This window comes from Oncorhynchus kisutch, linkage group LG3 (genome assembly GCF_002021735.2).
Source record: "Oncorhynchus kisutch isolate 150728-3 linkage group LG3, Okis_V2, whole genome shotgun sequence".
Lineage (NCBI taxonomy): Eukaryota > Metazoa > Chordata > Actinopteri > Salmoniformes > Salmonidae > Oncorhynchus > Oncorhynchus kisutch.
Genome location: NC_034176.2, coordinates 36,994,289 through 37,016,640, shown reverse-complemented (window position 1 = coordinate 37,016,640; position 22,352 = coordinate 36,994,289). Strand labels below are relative to the sequence as shown.

General features: G+C 42.4%; 1 protein-coding gene across 8 annotated transcripts; it reads left to right on the top strand.

The window, feature by feature from the left end:
- Positions 1 to 7,988: 7,988 nt before the first annotated feature.
- Positions 7,989 to 21,784, top strand: LOC109882101 (erlin-2-like). 8 transcript variants are annotated; one of them, XR_002253953.2, is made up of 14 exons: positions 7,989 to 8,107; positions 8,415 to 8,490; positions 10,360 to 10,467; positions 10,644 to 10,725; positions 11,416 to 11,462; positions 11,589 to 11,650; positions 13,962 to 14,087; positions 14,311 to 14,384; positions 15,471 to 15,529; positions 15,910 to 16,001; positions 16,221 to 16,310; positions 17,254 to 17,333; positions 17,700 to 17,942; positions 19,792 to 21,768. XR_002253953.2 is itself a non-coding variant. In XM_020474193.2 (13 exons), the coding sequence occupies exons 1-13, from the start codon at positions 8,035 to 8,037 to the stop codon at positions 17,871 to 17,873; spliced, it is 1,143 nt and encodes a 380-aa protein (XP_020329782.1). In that variant the 5' UTR covers positions 7,994 to 8,034; the 3' UTR covers positions 17,874 to 21,784. The 8 variants fall into 8 exon arrangements, 2 of the variants coding, with proteins under 2 accessions (XP_020329793.1, XP_020329782.1); XR_004205588.1 differs by having other exon boundaries at positions 7,996 to 8,107; positions 16,177 to 16,310; positions 19,792 to 21,030; XR_004205589.1 differs by having other exon boundaries at positions 7,994 to 8,107; positions 11,589 to 14,087; positions 17,198 to 17,333; positions 19,792 to 21,784.
- Positions 21,785 to 22,352: the final 568 nt, after the last annotated feature.

The following is a 22,352-nucleotide window of genomic DNA, read 5'->3' as shown; positions in this document are numbered from 1 at the left end:
CCCATCATCTCCAAGTTTCCCCATCATCTCCAGGTTTCCCCATCATCTCCAGGTTTCCCCATCATCTCCAGGTTTCCCCATCATCTCCAAGTTCCCCCATCATCTCCAGGTTTCCCCATCATCTCCAGGTTTCCCCATCATCTCCAAGTTCCCCCATCATCTCCAAGTTTCCCCATCATCTCCAGGTTTCCCCATCATCTCCAGGTTTCCCCATTATTGTAAAGCCCTAGTTATGTTGCTGCTTTAGTCATTTCTGAAGATTATTATTTCTTTCATGTGATTAATGATTCATGTCATTTTTTTATTTAACTTCTTGAGATGGGAAGACGTGTTTTTTTTAAATAAATTGAACATGTGCTCTTTATGACAGAATGTTAAAATGAGGTGAAATCAAATGTTTTTTTTTGACCAAGTTACACTTCTCAAAAGGTTACAAATTGGTGGGAAAACCCTTATGGTTTCTGCCTCTGCTGTCTGTCTCAAATCAAAGAGTCTGTCTAAAACCAGATGCACTCTTCAGTCAAAATGTCTAGCTAGAGAGAAGTTATTTAGATCATACTTTCAATGCAGCTGGTCTGAATTTCGCAAAGTCATGAACTTCAAAGTCTAATCAATCCCAAATTCGTATTCTTATCAGAGGCAAAATCAAGGTTATCTTATACACTTATATTTGGGCCTAGGGTGAACTTATCTGACATGTGAGATTGAAACCACATGTTGAAATAAAAGGATGTGAACCCTCTTGATGAGTAACCATCTATTCATCAATTACACAGTCAGTCTCTATAGGAATACCAATATGTGAGGACTGAACTTCTTCAGACTGTAGGTAACGAGAATGAATGATTGGTTGACTGTATTGTATGAGCGCTGCCTCTAGAGCAAACAGTGTTGTGTGTCTCTGTGTGCCATGTTCACTCATCTGTAGAGAGTGTATTCAGGGGATGGTATTGTCGTCTCGCAACTGTTCAAACAGAGACATAATTCCAGGTGTCAACACACTGCCGGTGCCCCCCCACCTCACCACACACAAATGTACGCAAGCACACACACACACACACACACACACACACACACACACACACACACACACACACACACACACACACACACACACACACACACACACACACACACACACACACACACACACACACACACAGCGAGAGTTCCCCTTCTCACTCCCATACCTAAGCTTCAGCTTGCATGTCTCCCTTAGGCAGTGACAGCTCTGAGTAAGACACAGTGAACACAGTTGGTCCAAACTGACACTATGGCCTGATTCCATCACAGTGACTCTAATGAGCCCTTGTATTTAGCTAGTGGATAGATATATTGTCCCACGAGTCTCCATAGCTCTTGTTGCCCCTATAGCACTACATTACAGAGTTGTCTGGTGTTGACATCTCATGCCCATCCATGTGTTGTGTGTATTTTAATTCAGCAGGACTGTGAGATTGTGTTCACATATGGGACTTTACATTAGAAGAGTCATAGCGGTTTCTTGAGTGAGGGTGAAAAAAACGAATTCCCTCCAGAGGCCCTAGCTGTAATTATTTTCACTATTTTACTCGAGCCCCTTTTAGAAGCCTGAGAGAGACCACTCCCCTCACTCCTTCTTCACCCCTCCTCTCCATGTGCATCCCAAATGGCACCCTAGTTACTATATAGTGCACAGAGCCCTATGGGCCCTGGGAAAAAGTCATGCACTTCACAGGGAATAGGGTGCCATTTGGGACGCACCCTCTGTCCTGTAATAAGTCAACCCAGCTGCCTGTGATGTTGCTTGGGGCGGAAAGAAAAAGAGGGAGGGGATAAGAGGGGAGGGGCTGGAAAAGCCAGGAGGGGAAACAGAGCTGATTATCCAAATACAGTCATTAAAGGGGAAATGTGTTTTTCAAACTGTCAAGATGATTAATGGGGTAGAGCAAAATCCTCACAAATGCTCTTGTTTAGTCTAACTGGCAGACACGATCCTACCCATTGATTTATGGCAGGCCTGGTGTGTGAGGCCATAGTGGGGTTAGGGGAGCGCTGGGGGAGGGAGGGGGAGGAGGGGAGAGGCAGGATGGTGAGGAGCGAGGAAAGGGATTTGTGGTGAGGGAGCATTAGGGCACAGGAGGTAGAGAGTTAGGGAGGGATAAAGGAGAGGAAGGGAGGGGTGGAGGGGTGGGAGGCAGAAACAGCCAAGTAAATACTGTGACTCTGACAAACTTTGGCCCCTTGGTTTTAGAACGCAACATGTCAAGAGTAGGATTTCCAGTTCGACTTTCATATTTTTGGTGTTAAAGAAAAATGCTGTCACATTTTCAATCTCAATAAATCACCCAAAAGCAATAAATCAACAAACCTGTCAAGCTGCCTTGTTTTGAATGAATGAATTAATAGACCTGCACTCAAAGCAATGGATTATACTATAACTCCCCTTTAAGTGAGAAAGGGACACAAAACCATTTCTTTTTCCATTAATCAGGTTGAGACTTCATGTAATAACTGTGCATACATGTACAACATGTTTCCTAAGACATGGGATATGCACTGTCAAAAGTGTAATACCTCAACAGTACAAGTCTCAATGGACATTTTATTTAACTAGGAAAGTCAGTTAAGAACAAATTCTTATTTTCAATGATGGCCTAGGAACAGAGGGTTAACTGCCTGTTCAGGTGCAGAATGACAGATTTGTCAGCTCAGGGATTTGAACTTGTAACCTTCCAGTTACTAGTCCACCACTCTAACCACTAGGCTACCCTGCCAACATGACTAAGACCATAATAAAAATCCAACAATGCATTCATCAAAACCACCAACTGGTTTATCCAAAGGTTCTAGAACATGTCCCAATCCCAAATGGCACCCTATTCCCTATAATAGTGTAATACTTTTGACCAGTCCTGTGGGCCACTGGTTTACCCTACAAACTCCCCATTGCCTATTGATGAGTCCCTGCAGACCACCCTTTTCCTTCCAGCGAGGCCAGATAGATGACTAGCAGCTGTTAGCCTTACAGCCTCTATCTAGTTCCTCCAGCAGATGCAGGGGATGTCTATCAGGAATGTTCTCATTCTTCCAATGCCCCGCTGAAGCCTTCGGAGAGCCTTTCCCACACCCCCACAGCACCGCACACACTGTGTCTCTATGTACCAGAAATATACTTAGGCACATTCACAGGACCATTTTACCCCGCCCATGCACACACACTGTACACATACACTGAGCCCTCTCATAACTCTTCAGATGAAGAGGAAGGTGTTAAATGGAGATCTCAGCAACGAGGAGAAGATTAATGTGTTGCTGGAGAGAGAGAGAGAGAGAGAGAGAGAGAGAGAGAGAGAGAGAGAGAGAGAGAGAGAGAGAGAGAGAGGGGGGGGGTATAGAGAGGGACATAGGGGGGGAGAAGGAGAGAAAGAGAGAGAGAGATAGGTCAAGCTTGTGTTACTCTGCACTGGGACCACTTCTGGCAGCAGAGAGGAGAGGAGGACATCCAAGACATGGAGCACAAACAGTAATGATATTAAATGGCACCGAAATGGAGTAGAGAGGAAAGGTAGCAGAACATCAGTTTCCCAAAGCTAAAAGTAATATCTTGACTTATTTCCTTCCTGCTTAACTTTGTGTCAGGTGTCTTAGCCATTGTGAGGCTATGGTGATTTATCCTAAAGGGGGGGTGGGGGGGGGGGGGGGGTGGAGAGAGCTTGGAATCTGGGAGGGAGAAAGGCAGGGAGAGAGGGAGGGAGAGGGGGAATGCAGGGTATGAGTATGAGTAGTTGGCCAGCATGTCTTGTGAGTTGAGTGGTGTCTTGCCCAGCTGTAAGCTCACTCATGGTGCCATGTCCTCCTTGGCTGTCTGAGAGTGTATATGTGTGCCTGTATACCTATGTGTGTGCCTGTATACCTATGTGTGTGTCTGAGAGAGCCTGTATTTGTTGAGTTTGTCCCAGCTGTGAGCTCACCGACAGTGCCCCTGGCCTCCTGGTATGTGTGTGTCAGGGCCCTATGATTAATGACCCACAGGCCTTGTTTCTGCTGCTTCCTTTCTTTCCAGCCATGTCACACTCACCGTCACGCGTCAACCTAATGGACGCCGGCAGATTGATACTCGAGCAACCCCCACTAGGCCACAGCAATAGACTGGAGGTTACTAGGTACTACACATGGACATACACACATGTATGTGCGTGTGCTCACACACACACACATACACACACACACACACAGACACACACACACACAAGATACAAAGCTCCAGGGATAATTCAGTCCAAACTTCGCTTCTCAACCTCTCCTGTTCTGGAAGGTAAGACAGTGCTGCAGTGGGCATGTGTGTTAGTTAGTGAGGGTGTGTGTTGGAGTGTGTGGGTTGGGCTGTCTGTAGATGTGCTGTGCGGTGTACGTTTGTGTGTGTGCAGGAGCAGGAGCAAGGCTTGCATGTGTGCTGGTTCCCAGCCTGTCAGAGGGCTGTCAGGCTGTGATTTATGGTTGCTAGATTCAGAGCAGTCTTCGCTGCCAGTTCAGTATTGTTACAACTGACAGCTAATGAGGCCAGACGTGCTTTCAAGAACAGCACTTAACAGAGGCCTCCATCTTCACGAGTCACAGGGTCCTTCTCCTCTCTCTCCCATGTATTTTCTCTTCTGGAGTGGCAGTATGGAGAGGGCTAGCAGCCATGAGAGCCCTGCTGGGGTACTGAGAGAAAAAGGCAGGGCAAAGCAGACAGAGATATACGGAGGATGCTCTCTTTCATTTACACTCTTCACTACCTCACGCACACTATTAAGTCGGACTTCACACAACAGCCGCAAGAAAAACTCTGAGCACCATGCCACCCTTTACTGCTGCTACACACTGTATATTATTCATGTTACACGGGCGTGGTGTGATTTACATAATCTTCTAAAAAAGAGTAACGTTAAGGAAACAGTACAGGAAGAAACGGTGATAATATCACTATGGTGGGCTCCTTGTTGTTCAGACGGTGGAAACATACCTGAACTATGAGTTTTAGCTCAGTGGTCTCGTCTGTTCTACCTTCAACACCTTCGCTCTGTGTGTAGACCCCATGCTATAATCACTACCAGAGTCTCTGGCAGCAGCACCCGTGCGCTTCCCTCCTTCCCTCCCCCCTCCTCCCCTGGCCCCTGGTTCCTTGTCAGTCGTGATTAATGGTAGGGCCCCGGTGCGGCTTACATTGCCAGTTCCAGCAATGTTCCCTTGATACTTAATGAACTCTGACAAACTTATTTTCCCCTCGCTCTGTTGTTCCTTTTTTTTCTTTCCCCCATTTAAAATGCACAGCACAGATCTGCCATGCACTGCGGCACCTAGGGGTTAGGGCTGGCTTTTCCTATGTCTAAAAAAAACAGGCAGAGGGTTATAAAAGGCTCGTTTAGGAAGTGAGGAAGCAGATGCCTTTCAAGCTTGATGAGGTGTTATCGCTCTACCTTGTGAGCTGCACAATAAATAGTCAAATGTATCCTAACTATAATGTAGCTAGATCATCTTAAATAATGGTTTGTACTCACTGTGAGTTCTGCCGTTGCTGCAGTCCACCACTAGTCTCACCATTACATTTTTTTAGGTTTTACCTTTATTTAACTAGGCAAGTCAGTTAAGAACAAATTCTTATTTTCAATGACAGCCTAGGAACAGTGGGTTCAGAGGCAGAACGACAGATTTGTACCTTGTCAGCTCAGGGATTTGACCCTGCAACCTTTCAGTTACTAGTCCAACACTCAAACCACTAGGCTACGCTGCCGCCTGTTCTCTCTGCTTCCACAGGGAGCAGGACCGGAGCACCATCATCAGCTAATTTAGGCAGTCCAGCACATGGAATCAGTTTTCAAGTTTTTATTGTCACATTCTAGCTCTTTCCCAACAATGCAGTAGTACTATTAAAAAAATACATATAAATAAATAAATAAAATGTAAAAATATATATATATTTAAGTCGAGCAAAAACACAAGAAATATAAATAAATAGAACACAAGAAGATAAGTAAGCTATATACAGGGTCAGTTCATTCCAGGGTCAGTTCCAGGGTCAGTGCCAATACCATATTTACAATGTGCAGGGACACTGGAGTGGTAGGGTTAGATATGTATAGGGGTAAGGTGACTAGGCACCAGGATGTGTGATAAACAGAGTAGCAGCAGCGTATATGGTGATTGTATGTGAGTTTGTGTGTGCGTGTGTCAAGAGTCAGTATGAATGTGTGTGCGTGGTATGCGTGTGTGAGCAAATAGTGTGTGTTTGTGTGTGTTGGAGTGTCAGTGTGTAGAATGTGCATAGAGTCCAAAAATATAAATAAAATAGAAGGGTCAATGCAGATAGTCCGTGTAACCTTTTGGATAGCTATTTAGCAGACTTATGGCTTGGGGATAGAAGCTGTTCAGGAGCATGTTGGTGTCAGAGTTGATGCTCCGGTACCGCTTGCCATGCGGAAGCAGAGACAACAGTATATTGCTTGGGTGGCTGGAGTCTTTCACAATTTTCCGGGCCTTCCTTTCACACTGCCTGATATAGAAGTCCTGGATGGCAGGGAGCTCAGGCCCAGTGATGTACTGGGCTATTCGCATCACCCTCTGTAGCGCCCTCTCATCAAGAGCGGTGCAGTTGCCATACCAAGCATTGACGCAGTCAGTACATGGTGTAGCTGTAGAACATTTGAGGACTTTTGAGGGTCCATGCCAAATCTTTTCAACCTCCGTAGGGGGAAGAGGTACTGTCGCGATAAAGATAAACGCCAGAAGAATCACATAATAGCCAAGTTGGCTCGGAACTCCTTATAATCAACTGAAACTATTTGAAAATATTAGGCTACCGTGGCATAACTTTATATAAATATTTGGACATTCCCAAAATGTTCAAGACAACATTGGTCCTCAAATGGCTCTCAAACAAATGGCAATGAGGGAGTTTGATCAAGTGAACCGGGCTATGGCCTATGATGTGAATGGGCAAAAGTGGTGAGGGAGGATCACCCTTCTCAAATTGAACGATGATCTGCGCCGCTCGGTCATGTTGCCAACAAGGCAGCATGATGCTTCGTTTAGATACACACATCTCTTTTTCATAAAATATACACTGCTGTTCAAAAGTTTGGGATCACTTGGAAATGTCCTTGTTTTTGAAAGTCTCAACGTCAACAGTGAAGAGGCGACTCCCGGATGCTGGCCTTCTAGGCAGAGTTGCAAAGAAAAAGCCACATCTCAAGACTGTCCAATAAAAAGAAAAGATTAAGATGGGCAAAAGAACACAGACACTGGACAGAGATAACGCTTTTCATCAATTTTATGTATTTTAATGGACAAAAAAATTGCTTTTCTTTCAAAAACAAGGACATTTCTAAGTGACCTCAAACTTTTGAATGGTAGTGTCTATTTGAATTTTCAAAATAGTTATTTTGGGAAGGCAGATAAAAGCCTTTTTTTTAATCAAAAACAATCACTTTTGCATATGAAGCACAGAATCCTACTCATTACCCCACGTGCTTAATCTACATCACTTTTACATCACTTCGGACAAAACGGGGCACAGAGCTCATGCCTGGGAGGCAGCCCGGTTCCAAAACGAATACAATCAACACTGGCCCGGTGCATTACTCAAATCCCCTCACTGGACAGTCTATATTACCAGGGGTGGTTTTATACCATTACATGTTCCCCACTAATTATGATCCTCTGTGAAGCACTGATCAAAACTATGGTTCCTACCTTGTTACAGTAATATAAAAGCAACTCTGCCCTATTGTATCACAGCAAACAGTGTAGCAATTTACTTATCAGTACACTTGTATTAATGCATAATATAAATGCCACAATTAATAGAAAACTCATAAACCTAGATATATGATTTTTTTTTTTATCACAGAAACAACTTCTACATAACAGTCAGAATATTTAGCTTTCTTTGATATAGTCTTTGTTGCCCTCTACCGGTTTTGAAGGATATTTCCTCTAAAGGCACTGAAGAACGCCCAACTGATGACGCATGACGCAAAATGAGGAAGTGAACTTTGCAGTAGGTGTTAGCAAATGTTGTTAGCGTATATGTTTTGTATTTATTTATTTTTTTACCGTGGAGGAGGCACCTCGTGTAATAATACAGGTAATAATACGGGTTTCGAGTACACATTTATCAATGGCCTTTCAAGTATCTAACGTTACATGCAACAACAATGTTTGTGAAATATTTAGTCAATGTAGGTTAGATACCATCCTCTGTAGGAACTAAAGATAGCTTAACAAACTAACGTTAAACTGTTGCACAATGCCTGTTACGTAGTTGGCTTATCTTGTTTTGCGTTACTGGGAGGGGTGTATGAGTAAATCCAACACTGGGCGCTTAGCTAGGTAATTCATGTTTAGCTGTCAGCATTCTGTCAACTGAAAGTGAAACAACTTCTCCATGTTAGACTTAGAAAGTGGAACCAAAGATACTGAACCAAAGATGACTGAACCTTCACGTGCGAGCTCAAGTTTCACGACCTGGTATGAAAAGACTGCATGCTGTCATTGATTGATTGACTGACTTGTAGTTGTCTAGACAAGATCACTATAGTATCTTAATATGATTCTTGTTGTAGCTGTGCACAGACTAAACTTGTGGCAGGCTTCAGTTGTTGATGTTTTCGGAGTGAGGTGAGGCAGGCGAGAAGTTTCCATGCCTTTCTTGGTCAATCCTCTTATAATGTTGTAAGGTCAGTCCCTGCTGATGTCTCAGCTAAGCTTCTTCTTCCTGACTAATAGGAGTTACCCTTGACGGCAGCATGCCTAGCTGGCACAGAACGTTTTAGTAATGTTTTACAACATTGTGTTTTTTACCAGCTGAATGATCTCACATCCAGAGCCTTCTATTTACAAATAGAATGCTCTGCTCAGATGTTGTTTTAAACTACATGCAGCTGATTATATTCTAATCAACTGTCCTAACATCCAGAACTTCCAAGATTACTATTTGCTACACTAAAACAACATTTTTGTAAAAGCGGTAGAATATTTGTAAGGTTATGTATTAGATTAGACTTCAACTCTTCAGTGAAAGGTATCAACAGTGCATTCGGAAAGTATTCAGACCCCTTCGCTTTTCCACATTTTGTTACGTTATAGCCTTATTCTAAAATGCATTAAATAAAATAATCTCATCAATCTACACACAGTACCCCATAATGACAAAGTAAAAAAATATAAATGTCTGCAAATCTATTAAAAATTTAAAAACAGAAATACCTTAAGTGTTAAGACCCTTTGCTATGAGAATCTGTAATTGAGCTCAGGTGCATCCTATTTTAATTTGATCATCATTTGATTCCTCAAACTGAGGAATCGGGGGAGAAGGGCCTTGGTCAGGGAGGTGACCAAGAACCCAATGGTCACTCTGAGAGAGCTCCAGAGTTCCTCTGTGGAGATGGGAGAACCTTCCAGAAGGACAACAATCTCTGCAGCACTCCACCAATCAGGTCTTCATAGTAGAGTGGCCAGACGGAAGCCACTCCTTAGTAAAAGGCACACAACAGCCCGCTTGGAGTTTGCCAAAAGGCACCTAAAGAACTCTCAGACCATGAGAAACAAGATTCTCTGGTCTGATGAAACCAAGATTGAACTCTGGCCTGAATGCCAAGCGGCAATTCTGGAGGAAACCTGGCACCATCCCTATGGTGACACATGGTGGTGGCAGCATCATTCTGCGGGGATGTTTTTCAGTGGCATGGACTGAGAGACAAGTTAGGATTGAGGGGAAGATGATCGGTGTAAAGTACAAAGAGATCCTTGATGAAATCCTGCTCAGGACCTCAGACTGGGTCGAAGGTCTCTGAATGTCCTTGAGTGGCCCAGCCAGAGCCCGGACTTGAACCCGATCGAACCTGAGCCCGGACTTGAACCTGAAAATAGCTGTGCAGCAATGCTCCCAATCCAACCTGACAGAGCTTGAGAGGATCTGCAGAGAAGAATGGGAGAAACTCCCCATACACAGGTGTGCCAAGCTTATAGCATCATACCCAAGAAGACTCGAGGCTGTAATCGCTGCTAATGGTGCTTCAACAAAGTACTGAGTGAAGGGTCTGAATACTTAAATTTGATATATTTTTTTAATATATTTTTTATACATTTGCAAAGAAATACATGTTTTTGCTTTGTTATTATGGGGTGTTGTTCAGTAAATGGATGAGGGGGAAAAAAACGATTTAATGCATTTTAGAATAAGGCTATAACATAGCCAAATGTGGAAAAAGTCAAGGGGTCTGAATACTTTCCGAATGCACTGTAAGCTTGCTTATTTAATTCATCCATCCTCTATGTCCAACATTGTGCATGCCAATCCTTTAAAAACAAATGGTTTATTCTTCCTCTTCTTCCCAGGATGGCACAGTTGGGTGCCATTGCCTCAATAATCTGTGCGATTGGTGGCGCTGCTCTCTTCGCCTCTGTTCACAAGATTGAGGAGGGACACACTGGAGTTTACTACAGGTCAGATTTATGTTATGTCTTCATGTAAATGTATCTATTATTATGTAGCACAGACATGTCCCTTCAACATGCATGCAGAGTAAGGAATCATATCATCTCTATTTGTGGCAGATCTATCTGCAACATTTGTTATGTTGCTCCCACCTAAATGTGTCCTTGACTTGTGTGTTCCACAGGGGAGGAGCTCTCCTGACCACCACCAGTAACCCTGGGTTCCACCTCATGATGCCTTTCATCACTAACTTCAAGTCTGTGCAGGTAAGAATGATGTCTTAGGCCCTGGGCATGACTGGTCTGGCTGGGGTTTAGGCTGAAATGTAGTTGAACAATGAGAGGAACTGAAACCTGACTGGTCTCAGAGGTGTCTGAGGTGAAATGTAGTAGGGCAAAGGCTGAGGCTGGACTTCAATCAAACTGCAGTTTCCTTTTTTTTTAAAGTCACCCTGTGCCCGCACACTTCTTATTCTGAAAAGTGACAGCAAATCTATGATGGGAGTCTATTCACTAGGAACCAAACGGGGAGGAACCTGCCTATATTTGTCTAATAGTAAATCTAGGTTACGGTTTCTGTTACAGAACATTTAGCTACGAGTGTGCTACTAATGAATACACCCCTGGTAGGTTTGCAGGTTTTCATACAGTGAAATGTGTTGTTTTACAGGGTCAGCCATAGTAGTAAGGCACCCCTGGGGTAGATTAGGGTTATGTGCCTAGCTACGATTTTTCACCTCGTCGACTCGGGTATTTAAACCAGCTATCTTTCGGTTACTGGCCCAACGCTCTAACCGCTCGGCTACCTGCCGCCCAAAGACCTGTCAGAAGAGTTTTTGGACCATGAGGGAAAATAACTACTGTGTAAATACTACAATGTAGGTTTTATTGAATTGAGCCCTGCAGAAATGATGGATTTATCGAGTGTTTAACGCCTTCTCTTTCTGTTCTTTGTAGACCACTCTACAAACAGATGAAGTGAAGAATGTACCATGTGGCACAAGGTAGGGTTGTATGTCGTCAATGCCCGAAATAAACTTCATGGATGGAAAGCTTACCAGCTACTTTTATCTCCATTCTTGAGGATGTATTGCATGTATGTCTAGTTCCATTCTGTTTTATTTGTTCAGTGGGGGAGTGATGATTTACTTTGACCGGATAGAAGTGGTGAACTACCTGGTGCCCTCAGCAGGTAAAGTCATAAGCCAAAACATCAAACGTTGGAGCAATTTTGACAAGGTGCTCGAGTTTTATCTCTCAACACAAAACTAAAAACTGATCTTACTTGTGACATAACATGCCTGATGTTCAAATCCTTCCTTAGTATATATGCTATATTGTTTCAAAACCAGTGTAACACATGTATTGTAACAGTGTGTTGTCCTCTGCACCATCATTTCATGGGGAGACTCATTTTCCAACCTGTGTTTTGAGTAAAAATAAAACAACTGTTTAGTAAGTTCCCGGTTCTGTTAGTGAAAGGCGTCTGGACACATTTTAAATACTGTGTTAACTCTCAAAGTGTGCTCCAAGTCTCTTTTGTTATGACAGATGTAAGGGGTGGGGGGGGGCAGCCTGGTGTGGGATGGTTGTGTACTTAACAGTGTTGTAGTAAGTGAGACCGGTCTTTTTTTTTCTTCTCACCATTCTGAATTTCTAAAGAATTGATATATTGTTGTAAAATATGAACACAGAAATACTGAACACTTTGAACTCTTATGCTGCCAATTTGACACAATTATAATCCCCCTCCAGTCTTGATCTTGACTCTATTTGTTCCGGTCTTGAATCAGTCTCGCTTCAGGTGGTCTAGAACACAACACTAGTACTCGGCAACCATTTTGAACACAGCTTACTGTAACCCTGCGATAGACTAGCTTCCGCTCCAAGGGGTGTTACATCAAGCTGCCCGATGCTAAGAAACAGGAGACAGGAGGCTTCTGCCTTATGGACCGTTCAGGCTCGGACCAAGCTCCGTATTTACTGTAGCCACTACTACTTACTTACTTTATGCTGCTTTCACATAGGATTTACGGTACTATATCAAAAAGCAAATGTAATATTGATTAACTTTCAGATATAAAGAAAAGATAGGGAAAAAATTGGAGGTATGGTAAAGTTGGCGGAAAAACGTTTTTGTGTGAAAGGGATATTACTGTAGCCCACAGGAGGGGAGAACGGCTTGTAATAATGTCCGGAGCGGCGCAAATGGAATGGCATCAAACACCTGGAAACCATGTGTTTGATGTATTTGATACCATTCCACCAATTCCGCTCCAGTCATTGCCACGAACCCGTTCTCCCCAATTAAGGTGCCACCAACCTCCTGTGCTGTAGCCATTCTTCTTTGTCCTTTCTCTGTATGATATAGTGAGGAACTTCACAGCAACTCTGTCTCCTCTCTTCTACAGTGTATGGTATAGTGAGGAACTTCACAGCAACTCTGTCTCCTCTCTTCTACAGTGTATGGTATAGTGAGGAACTTCACAGCAACTCTGTCTCCTCTCTTCTACAGTGTATGGTATAGTGAGGAACTTCACAGCAACTCTGTCTCCTCTCTTCTACAGTGTATGGTATAGTGAGGAACTTCACAGCAACTCTGTCTCCTCTCTTCTACAGTGTATGGTATAGTGAGGAACTTCACAGCAACTCTGTCTCCTCTCTTCTACAGTGTATGGTATAGTGAGGAACTTCACAGCAATTCTGTCTCCTCTCTTCTACAGTGTATGGTATAGTGAGGAACTTCACAGCAATTCTGTCTCCTCTCTTCTACAGTGTATGGTATAGTGAGGAACTTCACAGCAACACTGTCTCCTCTCTTCTACAGTGTATGGTATAGTGAGGAACTTCACAGCAACTCTGTCTCCTCTCTTCTACAGTGTATGGTATAGTGAGGAACTTCACAGCAACTCTGTCTCCTCTCTTCTACAGTGTATGGTATAGTGAGGAACTTCACAGCAACTCTGTCTCCTCTCTTCTACAGTGTATGGTATAGTGAGCAACTTCACAGCAACTCTTTCGCCTCTCTTCTACAGTGTATGGTATAGTGAGGAACTTCACAGCAACTCTGTCTCCTCTCTTCTACAGTGTATGGTATAGTGAGGAACTTCACAGCAACTCTGTCTCCTCTCTTCTACAGTGTATGGTATAGTGAGGAACTTCACAGCAATTCTGTCTCCTCTCTTCTACAGTGTATGGTATAGTGAGGAACTTCACAGCAATTCTGTCTCCTCTCTTCTACAGTGTATGGTATAGTGAGGAACTTCACAGCAACACTGTCTCCTCTCTTCTACAGTGTATGGTATAGTGAGGAACTTCATAGCAACTCTGTCTCCTCTCTTCTACAGTGTATGGTATAGTGAGGAACTTCACAGCAACTCTGTCTCCTCTCTTCTACAGTGTATGGTATAGTGAGGAACTTCACAGCAACTCTGTCTCCTCTCTTCTACAGTGTATGGTATAGTGAGCAACTTCACAGCAACTCTTTCGCCTCTCTTCTACAGTGTATGATATAGTGAGGAACTTCACAGCGGATTATGACAAGGCCCTGATATTCAACAAGGTTCACCATGAGCTCAACCAGTTCTGCAGCGTCCACTCTCTACAGGAGGTCTACATCGGCTTGTTCGGTAACTAATCAATATTCAAAGGGTTTTAAAGGCCTAGTGTTGTCTCTGGGTGGTCCCAAATGGCATCCAATTCCCTACATAGTGCACTACAACTGCAAAAGTACTATACTGTATAGTGAATAGGGTGGTGTGTGGGATGCAGCCTCTGTCTCCATTGTGTGTGTGTGTGTGTGTGTGTGTGTGTGTGGTGTGCGCGCGTGCGCGTGTTGGTTTCCCTCCTCAGACCAGATAGATGAAAACCTGAAGCTGACCTTACAGGAGGATCTGACCTGCATGGCTCCTGGACTCATCATACAGGTACTGGGAAGGAGACATGGAAGGAGGAAGAGACAACAAACCAATCTTAGAGAATCCTTGCATACCAGTATAAATGTTTATTAAAGGTTTATAGGCAAGGAATTCCGATGATTTGATTTGATTTACTTGATACTCCACTTATCCTTGTGTGACTGGGAGAGGAAGAGCGATGAGAGGATGGAATTGTAGAGAATCCTTGCATATAAATATATTATTGATGGTGAATACTCATTTAACAATATCATGAGCAGTTTGAATATTGAAACTGCCCATGTTATGTGAGTACTGTTTCATAACTGTTTATTTATATACAAGGATTACCTCGTATTGATTTCTGATTCGGGTTGATAATCCACTTATCCTTGTGTGATCCAGGTAGAGCCACACACACACAGGGGGTTGAATGGCAGACAGGAAACGGGGTTAAATTTAAAGTAATGTGTAAGGTTAAAGTAGAATACTGTTCCTCAACTTTATGAGGCTCCATATTGTGATAATGAATGCCAGGCGATGAGTGGGCTGCTAAGCTGTCCTGGATGGACTTCAGTTACTAGCTAAAACTTAATGAAAGACAGAACAGATCCCATGTTGCAATATCTGGACTGGAAAACGATGACAGATTCTGTCAGACTCAAATAATAATAATAATTTCCTCCCCGACCCCACCCCCGCTCATTCCTCTACAGTTTTAAGGCCCCTCTAGGTTTAAACACTTAGCTTTTTGTCCTCATTAATCCTCTAGAAGAAACTACAATAACAGCTGTGGGTTCTGCCAGGAACGAATAACACTACAGTTCACTTCAGAAAGAGTTTGGGGAGGAGTAAGATTGCGTTGGTTCTTTTGTGCTCAAAAGGCACCCTATTCCCATGACCAGAGCCCTATGGGGCTGGATCAGAGGTAGTGCACTACAAAGGGAATAGTGTGTCGTTTGGCATTTAGCCTAGATGATTCCCTGGTGATGGAATGCCTTTTATTGCCATGTAATGACTTGCAGTTCCACAGTAAAACAAATGTTCAATATGATCTCGGTCATCTCTCCGTCACCCTTCTTTTTCATGGCTGTGGTTTGGCAATCTTGACCATAGGCAGTCCGAGTCACAAAGCCCAACATTCCTGAGAGCATTCGGAGGAACTACGAGATGATGTGAGTAGAACAGTTGGCTGTGTAACACTGAAACATTCTAGAACACTGCAATGCTCCATATTCCCAAAACCCCCAACCCCCTTCCGTCCTGTATTCATTCTCCTCAAACCCGGTTGTATCCAAATGGCACCCTATTCCCTCTATAGTGCATGATCTTTGACAAGTGCACTACATAGGGAATAGTATGCTATTTGGGACACTCACCACTTCCATCTGGAGGGCTTTAGTAATGGACTGATGATGGTATTTTTTTCCATGTTAACATGCTGGCTGTTGTTTTAGGATGTTCTCGTGAGGGATGGGACACATGCTGTGGGACTGGAGAAAGATATTAACCAACTTTTAGCACGCACCTTTAATGTGTGTGTGTGTGTGTTTAGGGAGGCTGAGAAGACAAAGCTTCTGATTTCTGCTCAGACTCAGAAGGTGGTGGAGAAGGAAGCGGAGACAGAGCGGAAGAGGGCTGTGATCGGTCAGTCATGTGATTGGTCAGACACTAACGCACTATGACCTTTACATTTTCACAGAAAAAATATTAAACTGACATTTTATAATAATACATGACATTTATAAACAAATAACTGTAAGTCTGTTTTCTTGAATAAATTTTTAAGAGGAATTCTGCCCGTTTTCTCATTAAATCCCAGAATGTAAGGCTCATTTCCTGTCTCCTCCCTGTGCTGCTCTACAGAGGCAGAGAAGTTAGCTCAAGTGGCTGAAATCAAGTTTAGCCAGAAAGTCATGGAGAAAGAAACAGAGAAAAGGATCTCTGAAATTGAAGGTGTGTATGTGTGTTTGGCAAAACAATAAGACTGTATACTTAAGCAATAAGGCCAGAGGGGGTATGATATATGGCCAATATACCACGGCTAAGGGCTGTTCTTTGCAACACGGAGTGCCTGTGCCTGGATACAGAGCTGTGGTATATTGGCAATATACCGCAAACCCCAGGGGTGCCTTATTGCTATTATAAACTGGTTACCAATGTAATTAGAGCAGTAAAAATACATGATTTTGTCATACCCATGGTATACGGTATGATATATCACGGCTTTCAGCCAATCAGCATTCATGGCTCCAACCACCCAGTTTATAATTGTCATTAGGCCACTGGTCAGTGAAATGGCATGCTGGCATAACGGGGCTTTTAAGATGCTCTACATTTTTGTCCTTTTCCCTGTGGGTCATGATGGTAGAAAGAGTAGTCTCCTGAGGATTGACTATGGGAGCTCAAAGCTATACATTTAGACATACCCCGTCACTGCTCCCTCCTGTCTTCAGACCACGATGGTGTTGTAGCCTAAAAACATGTTTTTGTTTCTCCGTCTAGGCCTACGTTAGACATTTTCGGCATGTGCTAGGCTATCCATGGAAAGTAAAGTTGTCGTATTCTCACGTGGGGAGAGGGAACATAAGCTCTGGCGTAGACAAATTGGAATGTTTTAGCACAACACAAATAAGGGACAGTTCCCGGTTCGACACACTCTCAATGCATGGCTGGTAGCCTTGTGTCTGCCTCTCCACTCACAGAATGGAATTCGTATCACAACAAGCTCCTGGGTTTTTAAAAGTATTATCTTGATTTTAAAATGTTTCCGACCCACAAATGTAATTCTGAACCGTGAACTAACCCACCGGTTGAAATAATGTTTTCATTCTACCCGCCAGCTGATAATATTTTAGATGACGTCAACACAATTTGACGTCTTACCCCTGGGTTGCAGACGGAGCATTCTTGGCTAAGATGAAGGCCAGGGCCGATGCAGAGTTCTACACAGCAGAGAGAGCGGCCGAGGCCAATAAGGTGAGAGGACCATACTGAGAGGAACCGCCGGTCCTCCTTGGCCCTAACCCTTCCACGTTTGCAGATCTGAAAGATCTGTATAATCAGGGTGGTGAAAGATCTCTCAGCTCCCTCCATGTTGCTTCCTCCATGCAGATCTACAAATATCCAAGGGTTAGAGCCAAGGCGAGGTGGTAGGGAGTGAATTCAGACTGGCTGGAAGAGTGAGAGAGAACACACTCCCTCCTCAGGCTACAATCTAACAGTATCACAGGACATCCAGGCATTCATCACTAGCTTCTGCCTTCTCTCTCTCTCCTCTCTCCCTCCATTTCTATCTCCACTCCCACCTTCCTTTCTCTCCCCCCTCTCTCTCTCCACTCCCAGTTGAAGCTGACGCCAGAGTATCTGCAGCTTATGAAGTTCCAGGCCATAGCAGCTAACAGTAAGATCTACTTTGGGAGTAAGATCCCCCAGATGTTTGTTGACTCTGGCCCCTCCTCCACTAAGGCCTCTGATGCCATGGACGACCTAACTGAACAGATCCTGGACCTAGACTGATGGAAAGGAGAAGAGAAGAGACCCATCCCAGGGCTGGAGCTATGGAGCTGGGCCCATGCTAGCCACAAGGTGGGGTGAAAGATGAGCCTTGGGTTATGTGTCCCAAATGGCACCCTTTTCCCTATATAGTGCACTACTATTTTTGAAGTATCTGGCCAGTGAAAATCTTAGTTTTAAAAGTTAATATTCTGTTAACTCATACCAAAATGTTTTTGACTTGTCTTATTCATATTTGTGGCCGAAGACCTTTATACATTTAAAAATGTAAAAAAACACTTCAAAAACCCCACCTCAAACAGTCTGTTTAAAAAAAAAAAATGCTTGCTATTTCCTCAAAACATGATGTCATGTTGGCTTATTGGCTGAGCTGGCCAATGAGCGGTCTACTAGCGTGAATATTTTTTATGACCAGTATACGGCCACACCATTCTGTTGGGTTATGCCCACACCATTCAAACACAGGAAAGCTGCTTTCTAACCTACTTAATTGCCATTTTTTGGGAAGGAAAACTATTTCACTCGCGTTATTAATTATAGGTCATATTTCATAGAAGTCTGGTCCACAGATACTTTAAAGAGGCAATCAGCAGTTGATACATTCATTTTTGGAGTTATACATTAATGATATGTACCTTATTGAAGAATATAACTTATAAATGCCTCATGAGCTTAGGTCAGCTGCCGTACCCCATCAGAACCCCAAATATATGCTTGTTTTACTCCAGTGTTTGTTAACAAAGTAAATGTAAACAAACACTATATAGCCTCAACATGACCCATAGCTCTGTTTATTCATTTTAGTGGTTACATTCTTCCAGCCCCATCCCTCATCTTTTTACCAAACATAACAAAAAAGAATTATACCGCTGATTGCCTTTTTAAAGCGCAACTGAAGGCAAACAACTTCTCGGATTAGAAAATGGCATATGTGGCATCTATATTAGTCAAACATTTATTCTAGTGTCAAAATGTACTACAAAGTGTAAATAGGATAATTTTGTTCATAAAGTCAGTCTTGTCCAAAACTGAGTTTAGTGAGTTCTTCATGACTTACTTGAGGATTGGGTTTTGATTTCAACAATGCTCACTTGGCCACTAACACAGGGTTACAGCTGCGGTGATTGCCTCTATCCAATCCTACTGCAGAACACCCAGACAGTGAGACATACCTGCCCATTAGCAGGTAACCCGGGACCGGTTTAAAAAATGAATGGAAGTATGGAGGTGGTTTTGTGCCTACAAAAAAAGGGGTTAAATATGTGTCCAAAAAAAACTAAATATTTCCTGAACTTTCTTATATTTCCTAGATATAGGACAGACACTTCAAACCCTTATTCCTTATGATTTCCCGTCTTTTTTCTCCATTTATGGATGTGTTATTCATGGCATTTCTAAAGCCCAAATTAAATATTTAATCAAATTTTTTTATATATTTTTTTGATACCTACAGGGGCCTAAAATTCGAACTCAAATAGCTAACTGATCCATGGTTTGACCAATTCCAGGTCAGCTTAGTAGAACCCCTACCCATAAGTGCACTACTACCCATAAGGCTCTGGTCAAAAATAGTACACTATATAGGGAATAGGGTGCCTTTTGGGATACTACCCTGGACCGGAGGTTTTACTAGCCCTACAACAGACCGTAGGCGAAACAATGATCTATTGAATGCAACAGTGTGGTTTGGGACATTTGAAACATTAATTGAACTTTTTCAAGTGTATGATGTATGTTTTGTAACTTCATTTAATAGGTAGCACTTTCATGTCTTTTCTATGTGTTGCATAGCTCATAATACAGTAAGTGTGTGAGAGATGTGTGCAGATATATAGTTGTGTATGATTAACTACATTATTAATGATTCATTTACTTAATCATACACAATACATTGTTTGGAATACCTTGTTTCTTCATACAGATCCCTCTCCCATATGAATTGGCTGAGTGTCTTCACCTTATCTCACCCGGATCGTCTCACAATAGCAGATGTAACAGATCTTAACTAGCCCACTGAATGAACATGACTTTACCTCCGTTTCAGAGAGTGAGCATTGATGTTCAATTGTTTTTTTGACTCAAGAAAAGTCCAGGTTGACTTGTTTTCTCTCAATTATCTGTAATTATGCTGGGCAAAAGGCCATTATATTCATGTCTGCTCTTGAGAGAGTGTCCTAGACACAACAGAGAGTATCTGTTAGAATTGAGATGTTGAGAAACCAGCTTCTCCTTGAGTGGGAACAGTGTCCCATGCTGGAACAGAGAGAGCAATGGCTTCTCTGTCAGTAGTAGTCATAGTATGAGGGATACAGATGAACAACTCTGATAACGACAACTTGACAAACCACACTACACTCAAAGCATGTTCTACTAGTGGTGTTTGACGGTTGGTCTCGTGCTTTGCCACTCGTTTTAAACCATCACATTTTATTTTCTGGTATTGACTACAAATGTTGTAGGAATGTTATTAACTACACAGATGGATACCTTTTCTGAAACCGAGGCAGATTTTGGGCTGAAACTCTCCTGGTTTTGCTTGGGAAGGAAAGGGAAGAGGGGTGACATTAGAAAAGGGTTCGGGACTCACTATAAAAGTATTATAAATTATCTTCAGCATCAAATCTTCCTGGGAATTTGGATTTGTGACATTTATCTAATTGTACATTATACAAAAAGTTCTACATGCAATACAAGCCTCACACTCATTGACGAACCATCTTAACCCTCTGCTATTGCCTATCTCCATGATTTGGTGAAGGGGTGATGCCAACCAAATCCAATTTTATTGGTAACATACACATTTAGCAGATGTTATTGCGGGTGTAGTGAAATGCTTGTGTTCCTAGCTCCAACAGTGTAGTAGTATCTTAACAATTCACAACAATACACACATCTAAAAGAATGGAATTAATAAATAAATAAATATTAGGATGACCAATGTCGGAGTGACATTGACTAAATAGAATACAGTATATACATATGAAATTAGTAAAGCAGTATGTAAACATTATAAGTGACCAGTGACTCCATGTCTATGTACATAGGGCAGCAGCCCCGTAAGGTGCAGGGTTGAGTAACCGGGTGGAAGCCGGCCAGAGAGCGCTATTTAACAGTCTGATGCCCTGTCCAACCACTCCCAGTTCAGTATTCGAGAAAAAAATGAAAAAAAAAAGCAACTTTTGTCGTTATCTGCTAGGCATTTCATACAGGCTCTACATGGAAACTTTTTTTTCCTGACATTGGATACTAAGAGCATTACAGGTGTGTGTTTTAACAGTACATTTTATCGCCTGCGTCTCGTCTGCGGTTCATGACAGATCATGTCCATATATATTCGTCATTGTGACGCATGTTCACTGAATATTGGACCAGGCCTCTTGTTATTTTCCAAATAAAATCTCTGTGTCATCTTACATGGACAGGAATGGTGGAAAGAAAAAAACAATAGTGTTTTTTTTTCTTATTAAAGTGATGTATTAACATAAAAGCAAACAAAAGCTGACTTGTCTTAGTCATTCATATTGGAAGGATGAGTCAATGGTATAAACATGTAATGGGGTTTTCATGAAAGATGCAACTGCAGCTTTTTGACTATTTCACACACTGGTGCCCTCGGTGTAGTGTTGGACTGAGTTCATTTGGGGTGAATCATTTGTATGTTTTTCCCCAACGCTTTGACTAAAGCAATGACTTGTTTGAGAGGCACTTGGGTTGTATCCATCCAACTGTTCTCTCAAAGTAACACTGGTTTGTTCTGGCTGTGTAAACTGTTTGTTAGACTCTCTCAGGTTGACTTGACTGATTATGACTTGAAGGAGACTCTTTTGCACTCGCTCACTGATGTTAAATTGTGAATCAGAAATCCATCATTTTGTGATTTACACGATTAAATGTTTTTCTTTGATAACGAGGTACTTTGTCTTGAAATGTAGTCTGTTTTTATTGCCTTTTTCTTACATTGCCCTTTTCACATCTCTCAAACAAGAGACTGAATCTTGATTTTGCAATTTAGTAGGGGTAGACAGTTACATACCACACAGTCTATTAAAAAATTATATTTATCTGCTTATGTTATTTCAACTATGATAGATTCACATCTTGACTGACATTCAGACTATTGCACACCATGTGGACTGGATTTCAGACGTTATGGAGAAGAGAAGTTACCCAATTTCAGGTGCAGGTGAAATGTTTAATAAAACAACAAAACCAGTAACGAGACAATTCCTTAAGGCTACACACCGGTAAACAAGAACAATACCACCTGGTGAGAAAACATAAGGGAGTTACATAAAGGGGAGGAAATTATGAAGGGAATGAAGTCCAGGAGAAGAAGTCAGTAACATCTTATAGAAAGTATAGTATTTCATAATGTAGCACTATGATTTAAAAAAAAAAAAATCAGCTAGGCAAGTCAGTAAAAACACATTCTTATTTACAATGACAGTCTAGGAACAGTGGATTAACTGCCTTGTTCAGAGG

Coding starts and splice junctions, on each gene's coding strand:
- LOC109882101 (XM_020474193.2), top strand. CDS start 8,035: ATGTTGTTAGCGTATATGTTTTGTATTTATTTATTTTTTTACCGTGGA. Junction 8,108..8,414: donor CACCTCGTGTAATAATACAG/GTAATAATACGG, acceptor TCTCCATGTTAG/ACTTAGAAAGTGGAACCAAA. Junction 17,334..17,699: donor GAGCGGCCGAGGCCAATAAG/GTGAGAGGACCA, acceptor CTCCACTCCCAG/TTGAAGCTGACGCCAGAGTA.